This window comes from Macrobrachium rosenbergii, chromosome 2, assembly GCF_040412425.1.
Source record: "Macrobrachium rosenbergii isolate ZJJX-2024 chromosome 2, ASM4041242v1, whole genome shotgun sequence".
NCBI classification, from domain to species: domain Eukaryota; kingdom Metazoa; phylum Arthropoda; class Malacostraca; order Decapoda; family Palaemonidae; genus Macrobrachium; species Macrobrachium rosenbergii.
The window spans coordinates 90,318,305-90,333,695 of NC_089742.1; the positions used below are offsets into that span (position 1 = coordinate 90,318,305).

Below are 15,391 nucleotides of genomic sequence, written 5' to 3' on the forward strand. Positions count from 1 at the left end.
AGACACTTTTGTAAATAGTGGCTCAGCGTTTAAAGGTTAACTGCACCAAAACAAAAGAGCACTACCACAAATTTTCAATTCTTAAGCTGCCGTTTAAAGTAGAAACTGTAGCTATGTAATTACTTGGTAAATTTTCATATACAAAACAAAGTTTTATATACGCTTACTAAGTAATTACATAGCTACAAGCTACCTACCACGGCAGTCTAAAAATTCAAATTTCATGGGAGTGCTACCATCGTTTGTGTAGGTGACAAGGTCCCACCCACATTCGGGACTGACAGGTACAACTCAGCAAAGAGCTTCAATTTGTTCTAGCCCTGATGTCCATACGAGGGGAGGAGGGAGGGCTCCGATTATGTAATTACTTGGTAAGTACAGTATGAATAAACTTTAATACAAAATTGTCATTTTTATAAAAGTGACTTACCAAGTAATTACACAGCTGATTCCACACTGAAAGGAGGTGGGAACCATGGACATGATCTACTCCAAAACATTAAGAAAATAATGACTGAAATAGAAAAGTTGCTAGCATTAGTATAGTGCTTGTTCCTTATCTGATAAGAGCTACTGCAGGCAGGTACTGCCTCTGGTCAGCGCTCATCTTAACCTGTAGAGGACGTGGCAGAATGGCCAGAATTGCCTCCACTTCGGTGGATACTTTGTAGCCATAGAAGTTCACCGATGGTTGTCAAAGATTAAAAAAGGGTGCCCTTGCCCTGGGTGAAGACCAGAATAAAAAACAACGCTGGTCACCTACACTAGAATAAAAAACCCACACCTGGACCACTAAAAACTGGCGGGTACTCCAGCTACAATGTACCCGACTTCACTTAAACTCAACACCTTACGACAAAGCGAGAGGATAGTAGAGGGACAGAAAGCCCCTATGCTTCCTCTCCCAACACAATGTCAGCCACAGGTAAAGGTCCTAGGGTATTAAAGTTCTCGAATACAGTTTTGACGTCCTTGAGGTAATATGAGGCGAAAACTGACTTGGACCTCCAGAAGGTTGATTGCAGGATAGCCGCTAGAGACATATTATGTCAGAAAGCTAGAGACATGGCGACTGCTCAAACCACATGAGCCTTTACCTGAAAAGATGGTACGACATCTTCTTGAATCTAAGAATGTGCCTCTATAATTAAACTTCTCAGAAAAAATGAAAGGGCATTCTTTGACGTGAAGGGTTCCTAACAGAGCACCAGAGATGGTTTGAGGGTCCTCTGATCTTCTCTGTCCTGTGGAGGTAGTACCTCAAGGCTCTCACAGGACAAAGTAGTCTCTCTTCCTCTTCTGGTCCAAGAATGTCCATTAAATTCTTAATGGTGAACGAACGGGTCCAGGGATTGGCGACATCCTCATTCTTGGTGGGGAAACCATGGGAAAGAGAGCAGATAGCATCACCTTGCAAGAACCCAACTCTCTTGTCTATGGCTTGGAGTTCACTAATGAGTTTGGCAGTAGCCAACGCCACTAGAAAGTGTCTTTTTAGCGGGGTTCTTGAGAGAGACTGAGCAAAGGGGCTCGAAGGAAGAGCTAGTGAGCCACTCCAAAACCACATCAAGATTCCAAGACAACGCGCCAGGTTTCTCTTGCTTGGAAGTCTCAAAAGATCTGATGAGTTTGCTGAGATCCTGATTGGAAGACAGGTCCAAACCTCTATGCTTAAAAACTGAACTAAGCACTGACCTGTATCCCTTGACTGTAGAGGGTGACAACTTCCTGGAGGTCCTGAAGAAAAGGAGAAAATCAATGATCTGGCTTACAGACGTGTCAGAAGATGAGATGTTACAGCGGCTGCACCATCTTCTGAAAGCTCTCCATCTGGACTGACAGAGCTTGCTATAAGAAGCTCTCCTTCATCTAGCACTAGCTTCTGCAGCTTGCCGCAAAAAGCCTTTCGCTCTGACAAGGCTCCTGAAAGTCTGAACCCTGGCAGGGCCAGAGTGGACAACACCTGATGGAACCTGTTGAAGTGGGGCTGTTTGAGCAGCGACTATGTTTTTGTGGAAGCAGCCTTGGGAAATCCACTAAAGTCTGGGAACCAGTCCTTTCTGGGCCAAAACTGAGCCACAAGAGATATCATGATGTTCTGATGCAACAATAGCCGGTTGATCACCTCCCTGATCAACCCAAATGGAGGGAAAGCATAGATGTCCAGGCCCGTCCAATCTAAAAGCATGACATCTGTTGCTCATGTGAGAGGGTCCGGGACTGGGTAGTAAAAGAGAGGAAGACGGTGGTTCCTCGACGTTGTGAAGAGGTCTATGGGTTTACCCCACAGCTTCCATAGATCAAGACACACGAAGGGGTCTAAGGTACACTCTGTTAGTAGGACTTGATGGCAACAACTTAATTTGTCTGCAAAGATGTTCAGTCTCCCCTGGACGAAGTGAAGAATGGTCGCGACCTGGTTCTGCTCAGCCCAGAGAAGGTATTTTGCTGTCTCGCAAAGAGTAAAGGAGTGAGTGCCTTCCTGCTTGTGGACATAGGACAAAGCCGTGGTGTTGTCCACGTATACTGCTACAGTCTTGCCTGTTACTAGTGGAGAGAATGACTGAAGGCCCAGGTGAATAGCCTTCAGCTCTTTGACGTTTATGTGTAAGAACTTCTGCTCCATTGTCCATGTTCTTGAGACTCTTTGACTCCCTAGCAGGGCTCCCCAACCTAGACTGGAGGCGTCGGAATAAAATTCTAGACTGGGGCTCAGAGGCAAAAGAGAAATCCCTATATGAAGTTGTTCTGACAACCACCATCGAAGATCCTCCTTGATCTTCGAAGAGATTGGGGAGACGAAGGAGTCTGACTGGTCTTCCTGCACCAGTTTGCCTTCAGATAAAACTGCAGGGGGGCTCATGTGAAGTCTACCCAACGTCACAAACTGTTTTACTAAGGCCACTAGGGAGAGAAAAACCTGAAAAGTTTGAGAGTCAGGAATCATCCCCAAATAAGGAATCCTCTGTGTCAGGGTCATCTGTGACTTTTGATGGTTGGTCAAAAATGCCTAACTCCTGTGTTAAGCAAAGAGTTTTCTTCAAGTCCTCCTAGCACTGCTCTTTCAAATTGGAGTGGAGAAGTAGAGGGATACGTTGATCCCAAGAAGATGAAGCCATTTGGCAAGCGGAGCGAGGATCCGAATGAAGACCTGGGGGCCGTGGACAGACCAAAGCAGCGGCCCGAAATTGGAGAACTTTGCCCTAAAATATGAACCTCAGAAATTTTATGAAGTCTGGGTGGATTAGAACGTGGAAATACGTGTCCTGCTTGTCTGGGTCAGTAAGTCCTGATTCGATTTCTTGTGCAGGTTCGATGCAATCTCGCTTACAATGGTTTGTGGGAACAAATGTTGCTTGTCCACGGAGGAAAATAGGAGAGAATTTCTGTGGGGCCGTAATGCCCTTCGATGTGAAAGAGACCCAAAGTTCATGCTTCTTAACAATGCCCATGGCATAAAGGGCAACTAATTCCTGTGAGCCATCTCTATAACAGCTTTATCCGCTCAAGAGAGGAAAATAAACAGGTCTGAAGATTCATCACACAAAAATGCCAGATCTTGAAGCTTCTTGGCAACTGCTCCCACACACCAGTCGAGAAAACTCAACACCTTGAAGGATTTGAACAAACTCTTCAATAGATGGTCTATCTCCTGGGATGAAAAGAACATCTTGGCTGAAGTGAGAGCCGACCTATGCCCCACGTCAATGAGCCCAGAGAAGTCCCCCTGGGAGGAGGCAGCCACTCCCAGGAAGGGGCTTCTCCCGTTATCTAAGACAAATATCGCATATGTGCAAGACGAGAGGGTGGAACGCTAAAACATGCTTTCCCCCTTGTTCCCTCTTCTCAGAAAGCCAGTTCTCTACCTGGCGTAGAGCTTTCTTCGATGAAGAAGAGAGAACCATCTTGTGAAGAGTCATCGAACCTACAGACTGATTGCTCATCATGAAAGACAAAGCTGGAGAGGAAGGAATGGCCGGTGTGAAAAAAATCAGGGAACTGCTGCAGAATGAACTTGAGTGATGCCGCATACGGCATAGACGATGAGTCCTGATCCCCTTTCTCGTCTTCAGAAGAGATCGGAGACAAAACCGGGTCTAGATCATCACAAGACACAGGGTGCTTGGAGTCTTGAGGGGGCTCAAGCACTAGAGCAGGGGTCGGCAACCTTTTGAACACTCTGTGCCAGTTAATAATTAATACATTTTTTTTAAGTACCTTGCGTGCCAGGTGCTATTTTTCAAAACACTATTATAGATAATATACATATATCCTGGGGATAGGAAAATTAAAATCATAATTGTACTGTAATAGCCATTGTAATTATATTGTATTTTCTGAACATGCATACAATAAATGTAATTCAAATATAATTTTTATTTATTTATTTTCTGCATCTATTATTGTCTGTAACAAAAACTATTTTAGGTTTGAAGTTTATACACTTAGTATTAATGCGATCCTTGCCCTTGCTTCCCTTTGACCAAAGTTGAAATTTCAGGTGAATATTTCGACACCTTGAGTTTCACGCAACCCTCAGAGTGATCCGTTGTAAGCCTGCTGCGATGAGGGCTGAGGATGTGCTTCATTTGTGAAAATATCTGCTCACATTGATATGTGGATCCATACGCTGATAGCAGTGCAAAAGCTACTTTCTTCATGCAATTGAATTTATCAGGTAGTGATGCCCAAGACCTTAAGATGGATGTTGCATGATCATTCTTACTGCTTTCCAGTATTTCTCGAAGATCTTTGAATTTAGCTGACCACAATGTTGAGGCCTGAAAGTCGATTAACTGCATTTCTAATTCCTCAGTTTCCATCCACTCAAAGAGAGTCGTGTCCAAGTCACTGTATTTAAAGGTGTCGGTCTGATTAAAAATGAAAACACTGGGCCCATGTGTTGAAAATCTTGAAACCTGATTGAGAATTCTGACTTTAATTCTTGCATGTACAGTTGTAGATCAGAAGTGTTGACTGGATGCATTGAAGATAAGTTTTTCAGATTTTTGAAATAACGGAAAGAGCCGGTTTCCACATCTGTTGAGTAGATTGCAAGCTTTGCAACAAATGCTTTCCAATTATCGCACAAATCCAATACCGTTTTCCTGCACCTTGCAGGAGAAGATTGAACTCATTTAGATGTTTGGTGATGTCTGAGAGAAACATAAGTTTCACAATCCAATCTCCGTCTTCCAACTCAGGATAGTCTTGGCCTTTTCTGATAAGAAAACCTTGATTTCATCAAAGCATCCCACAAATCTCTCCAATACCTTCCCACAACAACCACCTAACACTGCAATGCAAAGGTATATCTTTGTACACACTGTCCACCTCTTCAAGAAAAGCTTGAAACTGCCTGTGCATAAGAGGAGAGTGTGCAACAACAAAATTCACTATTTTTGTGACAGTAGTCATCACCTTCTTGAGAACAAAGCTCGAGATCTTGGCACATAAATTTTCTTGATGAATTATGCAGTGCAATTTCAGAATGGGGTGCCCAATTTTCTCCTCAACCAACTTCAAAACCCTTGTTTTTCCCTACCATAGCAGGAGCACCATCCGTTGTAATTGCAAAAATCTTTCCTATGTCTACCCCTCTGTTCTCAAAATGGTCAGTGAATGCCTTCAGTATGTCTTCTCCCTTGGTGGTTCCATACATAGGTTTAAGACAGCACAGTTCCTCGTGTACCTCTGTGTCACTATACCTGGCAAAAACAGCCAAGCGGGAATGTCATTTATATCCACGCTTTCGTCCAGGGCAACACTGAACACAGGTGTAATTGTTAAAGCAACCGTTTGCTGCTGGGTTACATTATCAGCCATTTCAGAAATACGTCTCTCCATGGTCCTAGCTGAGACAGGCATGTCTTTTATCCTTGAGATAATCACGTGTTTGTTTGTTATTCCATCGAATAATACTTCAGAGCACTCTAGGAAAGCTGCTTTTATAAAATCTCCATCAGTAAAAGGCTTTCCATGCTTAGCAATACACAGAGCTAGTTTGTAACTGGCCTCAGTTTCATTACTTTGCTAGCACTCAAGTTTTTAAACACATTACTCTGTTTTCCATAGCGGGATACTGCTTTCTTGATCGCCTCAGCTTTGTCAGCACTATCCTTGAAAGTCTTTTAGTGCTTTGTTTGAAATGTCTTTTAACACTTGATGTGCGGCATATGACATTCTCGCAGAGAGCACACACAGCACGGTCATTCTGCTGAATAAATCCAAAGTCATTTGTCCATGACGACTGAAATGATCGGACATCAAGCTTGACTTTTTTCGCAGTAGCCATGGCGACAATTAAACTGGGAAGGGTGTTAAGTAAGGTGGCTAAAGAGTAACTGAAACAACAGCAGAGTACGATGCAATCACGTACCCCTCATCGTGATGAGTATGAAACGTTTTTGTTACAATTCATGTATCATACTCGTCCAGCCTACATCTCGATGCAATCATGTACCGTACCTCTCTCTCTCTCTCTCTCTCTCTCTCTCTCTCTCTCTCTCTATATATATATATATGATTTTTTCTTTGCATTTTCGAATCACATGCCGTGCCATATGCAAGCACACGGCGTGCCATCTTTGGCACGTGTGCCATAGGTTGCCGACCCCTGCACTAGAGGAAGCTTGGAAGTTTGGGCGCTCCGACGAAACAGGGTGTCTGGCACCTTCAGGGCACCTGGCTGCTGCAGGGCACTTAGATGCATCAGGGCGCTTGGCCGCATCAGGGTGCCTGGCTGCTACAGGGCGCTTGGTTGCTTCAGGGTGCTCAACGATACATTCTGCTGATACAGGAAGCTCAGAAGGAATGGCGCTTATGCAAAAGCTGAAGCTGCTCGCTCGAACAATGTAGAGAGCTAGATCCTTGCTCCTGGCAGTGAGGAGAGGAGAAGCGCCCCGGACTGTCCCACTTGTATATGAGGACTGAAGGAAGGTTCCCTTGCCCTTTTCCAAGGAAGATGTGGGGACTGATCTTTACCCAAGAAATGTCTCTTAAGCAGCAAGATTCTTTGGGGAAGCAATGCAAGGTGAGGTCTCCTCTGAACTTGACAAAAGCCGATGCACTTCCGAGACGCCTTTCCAGCGGCTGTTTCTAGTCGCAACCTGGGATGCAACAGGTTGGATTGAGGGGACGACTGCCTGTGGGCAGACCCCACTGACCTCCCTTAGGCTACTGGTATGCCTCCTCCCAGGTAGCGGGGAGTATAGCAGGGACCGACGCCTAGGAGAATCAGTGGGATGAGCAGCCGGCTCCTCCACTGACACTTCACCTTTAGCACTTTTTTCAAACTTGTCCATCAGGGCATGCACTGATGTCCCTAACTGGGCCATTGTCACTACCAGATTTAATCACTGATCAAATTTATTCTCAGGGTTGGTGAAGCGATCGGGTTTGGAAGTGATGGAGCCAGGAGAAGGAGTAGGTGGAATTAACTGATGCAGGTGGAGACGGGTTAACAGTCAGAGAAGTAACAGAAATGTCAGCCTTATCAGATTTAGGAGTCAAAGCCTGACTAGCTAATCTCCGCTGGTTTTACCGGCTGCTTTCCTCTTCCAATCTCTTTCTAACTTAGCTAAATGTGAAGCTAAAGTCTTCCATTTCTGCTCTCCCCAGTCCCTGCACTCGTTGCAAGTCAAATTAATAGAACAAACTTGTCCTCTACAATTGGAACACACAGTGTGAGAATCATAAGTCAATTTTGTCATCCAGGTATTGCAGCCTTTACTGCAATACCGGAAACTAGAACTACTAGTGTCAGACATTCCTAACTAGTTGAAAGGTCAAAATCGTTTAAAGTCAATTCCACAAAAGTCACTATCAAGAAAAAATGCTGAAAAGGCTACAAAAATACTTTACTGAGGAAGAAAATAATGAATCCAAAACTCTAAGTTGCTATAACAACACCAGGCATTGCCTCTATGAGCAGCAGAAACAAATTGTTGTGTTGGCGGGGCATAGTTACCTACACAAAACAAAAGAATCGCTACAGTGGAATTCAGAATTCTAACTGTAGTTCGAGTAGAAACTCTTAGCCAAGTAATTCCTGGGTAAGTTACATGTATAAAAAATTAATTTACAGCACTACACTATGTATCCTAACTTCCTCTACTGCTAATAGATAAATTTATTCAAGCAACATATACTATATCATGGAAACTTTCTACAAAAAACTTTTCCAATAAAAAGGATACGGGAGTTGTTTCCCACATTTGGCTGACATGATGACCCATTTCTGAGTAACAACAGGCTTTTCATAAATGTCCTTGACCTCTCCAATTTCATCTTCGCTAGGTTCCTCTCCTGTGATAAGGTGAGTCATATAATCTGTAATGTGAGCATCTTGTTTGGCTCCTCCATCTGTTAAAAGCTTCAAGACCTAAAAGAAAGAAGAATAAAACAAGTTACAGTAATTCTATGCAGCAAAATAAAATCAACCATCATACATATCAAAACTTTTCTAAACATACAAGCCTGAAGTTCTTCACATAAAGCTTACAAACATGAGCTGGAATGGTCAGTAAAAAATGACAAATTTCTAATCAATTTGCATTTTTCATAGCTAACAAACCTGCAGTCTTAACTTACGAATAACTTCTAGCGTCAACTGGAAACTAGTAAAAAGAAAACACACAAGGAATTAGTGGCAACAAGGTAGGCTGATAGGCCTAGGTGGCAACTGTTGCCTCCATCGTGTATGAATCGAGTGTTTCTGCGTTTTCGTGTGCTTTGTACTTCTATGTCTGGTCATGTAACCCCAAGAATTGTCTCAGCTTGCATTGATGGCTATCCTTGCTCTCGTTTTTTGGCATCAGTAGAGCTAATGATTGCAATATCACTACCCATGCCCTGAATGTTGTTCTTGGCCTCCTGAGCAGTGGAGGGTCTTTGCCAAGAAGCAGCATAAGAGGGAGTCGGAGGGGGTTCTCTCCTTCAATGGCTGCATCACATGCTCTTCTTGTTCCACCTCCTCCTTGCCAAATCCTCCAATTGCTTCATCTTCTCTGGAAGATTTTACCCCTTCCCACTCTTCTATAGCTTCACCTATGGAAGTTTTGGGAGAGGGGTCAGGAGACTTCAGTGCTAATGCTGCCCCCGCTATTTTGGGGGAGAGTAATTCCACACCCTTACGAGTGGATACGCAGCCATCTTGCTCTATCCTTTCAGTTTCTGATGCACAGAAGATGACTAGTCTCTGGGCTTCTTTAGGTCTATCAGGGTTACCAACCTTGGATGGTCTGTTGTCCCACCAATTGACTTCACATGGGCCTGGGTCAGCTGTTATGAGAGTTCCTGTCCCTGCATCTCCCCCCCCACCCCTTGCCTAGTACATCAGCTGTGTTGTCCCCTCAGCTGACTGCTTCACTCTCTACCCAGCATGTTGTCCTGCCTCCTACTGCTCCGGCCTCTGTCCCTCCTCCTGACTTCCGGGTTCAGGCAGTAGCTGATCGAGTCAGCTTTGTTACTTGTAACAGTTATTGGCGTACTGTGAAGATGAAACGTCGTAGGACTCCATCTCCTAATTTGTCATCTTTATCCTCACCTTCTCTTGTTAGGCGATGGCTAGTTAGACTTTGTCTCCTCCTCTAGTATAGGAGGTGTCTCAGACCTGCTGTATCTTTGTCTCCTTCAGATTATGTCCGTGCCTCTCCCACTCCTGTCGTCCGTGATTCTGGTGTCGAGGTTTTATGCAATGGGAAGAACCCTTCAGTGGTACGTCCGTCTGCCCACATCCGTAGGAAGGATGATTTTGCTCCTGTTAAGAAGACTTGTGTTCCTATTCACGTCTGTAGGGAGGGCTCCTCTTGTACACTTTCCGCGAATAATTTTGGGATAAGTTCCACAGAAAAATCTGCGAATCGGTGAAGTCGCGAATCCTGAACCTCAAATAGGCGGGGGTCAACTGTACATCATATTAGCAAACCAGTTTTACCACTCTTAAAGCTAATAAAATTGTAGGGCTGCATTATGTCAGAATGAACAATTATATCAGAATACTAAATACACAACACACGAGGGTAAAATATGGGGTTTGATTTGTATTATATCATAATAGCACGTTACGTTCAAACAGAGTACTGTATAAGCAAAAACAGCAACACACTATGCATGAAAACATCGCATAAACAAACGAATCAAGTCGAACGGCAGGCACAGAGGGAAGAGCGGCACTTCTCTCTCTCTCGGCGGCCAAAAGCATAGTGAATGCGTACCAACTGGGTGGGTAGGACTCCCACCCGAGTTGGTAGTTAATTACATACTAAACCACCTTATTTAAAATTAAACGGCCGGTCTCCAACTGCACTGAAGTACATTCCTACTGTAAACCCCCCGCATTCATGGGGGATGCGTACCATAACCCTGCACGAACAGTTAACACCCCGCTCTAAAAACGCTTATAGCTGCCTATCTTGAAAGTTCAAAGACCAAATGTATACCTTAAACTAGCATCCTACATCAAATATACCTTAAACTATTATCCTATTACTATATTAATCTTTGAAATGATATCATCATTTCAAAATCATCTTCAGCATTTTTCCCTTAAAAACACATATGTACGTACTTCTAAGCCTTCCGCCGAATAACAGAGAGAGAGAGAGAGAGAGAGAGAGAGAGAGAGAGAGAGAGAGAGAGAGAGAGAGAGAGCATATATCTTTCTATCAACCACTCTCCCTTTCTATCTATCTATCATATTACCTATCGATCCATCTTTCATATTCAGAGTATCCTTTGGCGAGAGAGAGAGAGAGAGAGAGAGAGAGAGAGAGAGAGAGAGAGAGAGAGAGTGTGTTTGTTCTTACATATTGTGACAAAGAAAGAGAGAATAACTTTGGAAGAGAGAGAGAGAGAAGTTATTCTTATGTTAGATATCAAAAGATGGAAATTCATGATTTATGAAGGAAAAAGAGAGAGATTTTTCAGTATCCTTAACCATTAACCATATACCACGTTAACCCTTAAACGCCGACTGGACGTATTGTACGTCGACTAAAATTGTCTGTCGGGTGCCAAGTGGACGTGCGGTACGTCGACTACAAAAAGTTTTTTTAAATATTTGCGGAAAAATAGTTATAGGCCTAGTTTGCTAAAGATTTTAAATCACGCGCCTTGAGGGATGCTGGGAGTTCACAGATCACGCTGTTGTTTTGTTTACAAGCGTTACCCAGGCGCGTCGTAATTTTTGCACCGTTTTATATTAGCCGTTACATAAAGTTTTATATATGAAAATGTGCGCAATTTCATGTAGAATACAACAAAAAACAACCCAGGGTTGTAGCTTTATAAGTTCTGAAATATTTTCATATAAATCACGATAAGTGCCAAAATTTCAACCTTCAGACAACTTTGACTCGACTGAAATGGTTGAAAAACGCAATTGTAAGCTAAAACTTTTACATTCCAGTAATATTCAATCAATTACCTTCATTTTGCAACAAATTGGAAGTCTCTAGCACAATATTTTGATTCATAGTGAATTTTTGAAAAAACTTTTTCCTTACGTCTGCACGGTAACTCGGCTGAAAAGCTCAGAAATTCTTTCGTCACTTTGTCGTAATTTTTGCACCATTTTATATTAGCAGTTACATAAAGTTTTATATATGAAAATGTGTGCAATTTCATGTAAAATACAACAAAAAATAACTCATGGTTGTAGCTTTTATCAGTTTTGAAATATTTTCATATAAATCATGATACGTGCCAAAATTTCAACCTTTGGTCAACTTTGACTTGACCGAAACGGTCGAAAAACGCAATTGTAAGCTAAAACTCTTACATTCTAGTAACATTCAATCATTTACCTTCATTTTGCAACAAACAGGAAGTCTCTAGCACAATATTTCGATTTATGGTGAATTTTTGAAAAAACTTTTTCCTTACATCGGCGCACGGTAACTCTGCTGAAAATCTCAGAATTTCTTTAGTCACCTTGTAGTAATTTTCACACCATTTTCTATTAGGCGTTACATAAAGTGTTATACATGAAAATGTGTGCAATTTCATGTAGAATACACAAAAAATAACCCATGGTTGTAGCTTTATCAGTTTTGAAATATTTTCATATAAATCACGATAAGTGCAAAATTTCAACCATCGGTCAACTTTGACTTCGACCAAAATGGTGAAAAATGCAATTAATAAGCTAAAACTCTTACATTCTAGTAACATTCAATCATTTACCTTCATTTTGCAACAAACGGGAAGTCTCTAGCACAATATTTCGATTTATGGTGAATTTTGAAAAAAAAATTTTCCTTACGTCTGCACGCTGTAACTCTGCTGAAAACCTTAAATTCTTTCTCACCTTGTCGTAATTTTAGTTTTCTATTAGTGTTACATAAAGTGTTATACATGAAAATGTGCACAATTTCATGTAGAATACAACAAAAAATAACTCATGGTTGTAGGTTTTATCAGTTTTGAAATATTTTCATATAAATCACAATAGAAAAAATTCTACCCTCGGTCAACTTTAACTTGACCGAAATGGTTGCAATTGTAAGCTAAAACACTTACACTCTGGTAATATTCAATCATTTACCTTCATTTTACAACAAACGGAAGTCTCTAGCACAATGTTTGATTTATGGTGAATTTTTGAAAAAAAACTTTTTTGATCCATACGTTACAAATTCATGCATCATTTTGTGATAATATTTTCTCTGTGTTGCTTTGATCGTTTACAATTTGTTAAATACCAAAATCATCACAATTTAGTGTACAATACAAGCAAAAAAATAACTCATTAGCTTTAACCGTTTTGCTCACAGCACGATTTGTATACAATTATATATGAAATTTTTTTATTGCTCATATATTTCAATATTTATATATGATAATGATATTTTTTCATTTCTGATGGTTGCATACTAAACTTCAGGCAATGGCAAAAAGGAGCCAAAAATGAACTCTTAATCTTAAAAACTAAGCGTGCGTGATTTTTCTTTTTCACTTCAGTGCTAACTCCCGAATTGCAGCATACGAGACACTTTTGTAAATAGAGGCTCGATGTTTAAGGGTTAACTGACAGGTGCTTGCAACACTCCTCCTCTGAAGAATCCGAGAAAAAAACTGGGAATGATACATGTACTTGTTTAAAATTTTTAACAATTTACTATACAAATGCAAACAGTTGTCATCATAGCATGCAAAATATGAAAATAATTAATAACAAAGTAATGTCACATTTACCTATAAAAGTACAGTATACAAAACAAATAAACATATGTTACATATGCATAAAAAATATATCTCAGTGAGAGAGAGAGAGAGAGATTCTCACTATCCTTCGTAGGGTATTTGACCATCAAATGGCAAAATTTATTTGATCACCGAGTGGCAACATCTTCTACCCCTGTAGTCAGTATGCAGGATATTTGACATATTCGACAGGTTACACCCCTCACTCTAAAGCTTTTGGAAAAAGATGAGGGAAAGAATTTATATTGAACTAAAATCTTACTAATTCACAATATTTTCTATAAAACAGGTTTTGATGTAGGAAAAATAACAATTTTTAAAGTAAATTGTATTTTTCCTAACTATACAAACCTGAGGTCCTTTACATTAGGAGATACTTTCAGGCGTAGGCTGGAAACGGCCGTTTAAACTCTTGAACAAGGTGGTTAGGCAGTAACTACCTCCAGGTAGGCGGGGATACCCGCCTGCCCGGATGTAAACATTCCAGTTTGCCTTTCGGCCCAGGTACAGATTGAGGGGTGGCATGAGGTGGGCATAATTGTACAGGACCTCGGGTTTGTATAGTTAGGAAAAATAAAAATTACTTTAAAAATTGTTATTTGTTCCGACACATTATACAAACCCTCGGTCCTTTACATTAGGAGACTCACTGATTGGAGGGAGGAATCTGAGAAAGTCTCTCTGAACTGACTGGAGTTCACCACCTTGTCTTTCCTTCCTGGTCGTGAGAGCGAGGAAGGGAAAAACTGCCTCTGACAAAAGATCGGGTTGTAAGAAACGCAAGATCAGTTGTCAGACTTCTGGGTCCCTTTGCATGAAAGAGGAAAAACGTCAGTTCATGCAAAGTAGGCTGGGAAGAATTTGACGTCGGATGACAATAAGGCAAATACAAGCATTGGGTTGTCTCATAGTCATGGTCTCCTTCCTCCCCTTGCAAGAGGAAGGAGTGGGGTTGCTTCTATTAACCTGAACGGAAATAGAACAGGAGCTCCTGTTATGTGCTTATCTGCCTCGATCGCCGGTCCAGCTTGTAACGGCATGTCCGCTCCTGCCCGTGGGAAGAGAGCCAGGATGGGGAGAAAGAAGAGAGGCCAGTCACTCAACCTCCATTCTCCCCATCACAGCCGCACAACATAGGCGAGATGCAATCCTGTCCCGTTAGGGGAGCTGGATAAGCTACACAACTTGTTGAGCAGCCACCACAGGACCCAAGGAAAAAGTGTCCAGGGCTTGTGTGCAACATCCCAGAGGTAGAAGGAGGTGAAGGTAGTCTGTTGGGACCACACACCCGCCTTCAGCTCCTGTGGTACCGACATATTCTTCCGAATGCGAGGGATGGACCAAGCCATCGACTTTGTGAGCTCTCGGTGAAAGGTACCGGTATCGTCGTCATCAGCTGCCAAGTACCTCCTTGATCGGTTCACGAAGTCAGGAGGAAGATGTGTCCTTAGACACTTCTTCCTTGGGAGAGACAGTACTGGCGAAAAACGTTGACGACATCCAGGTTAGGAATGTCAAACCTTTCGAAAGTACCACAGCTCCCAATAGGACAAAGTAACGAATGATCTGGATCATCGATACAAAGTCCAAGGAGGAGGGGAACAAGAAGGACTCGAACCCGACAGTCGATGCCAATGGATTTGGAGTCCACCTACGACATCTGAGAAGGATGATCCCCACCCTGTTCTTCCATCTTCTACGCCAAGGCCAGGGTAAGATGAGAGATGGACCTAAGAGGGCATATCTCTATCCGACGACTCTCGTAGGGCGAGTGCAGAGCACGGACAGGAACCCTAAACGAGTCGCATGCCACCCAGGAAACATTCCCTGGGACAGCATGACTGAAGAAGCTTCTCGTCCGTAGCTAACTCTCGACTAAGGAGACGAAGGCTACTTCAGAAAGAAGACTAGGTCGCAAGGGCCTACATTCTTCAAAACTGAAAGGGAGAGAAGCAGCCCTCGGCGGAGAAGACGAGAAGTCCAGACTTGACGAGCGACTCTGACCCAAGAAGAAGTTCCGACAACGACACCACCAGCGTGAAGACGGATCCAGTCCCTGGGACAGTGTTGCAGAGGCTTCAAGGGATATCCAGCTATATCCGTTGCAGCGAAAAGCCTGTGCTTGCAAGGAAAGCTGGAAAGTCTCCCAGTCCTGAACCCACAGGGATGTACTGCCTCAAGAACC

General features: G+C 42.5%; 1 protein-coding gene and 1 long non-coding RNA gene across 2 annotated transcripts in view; both read right to left on the reverse strand.

The window, feature by feature from the left end:
* LOC136849124 (PAX-interacting protein 1-like) overlaps nt 1-15,391 on the reverse strand; it is a 408,835-nt gene that overhangs the window by 322,807 nt on the left and 70,637 nt on the right. Inside the window, 1 exon segment of the mRNA XM_067122120.1 lies at nt 8,199-8,383. Coding sequence (XP_066978221.1) covers nt 8,199-8,383 — 185 coding nt within the window.
* LOC136850087 (uncharacterized) lies at nt 4,373-5,217 on the reverse strand. The gene is made up of 2 exons (XR_010856523.1): nt 5,102-5,217; nt 4,373-4,651 (listed from the first exon to the last, which is right to left on the reverse strand). It is a non-coding gene; the product is annotated as an uncharacterized lncRNA (long non-coding RNA).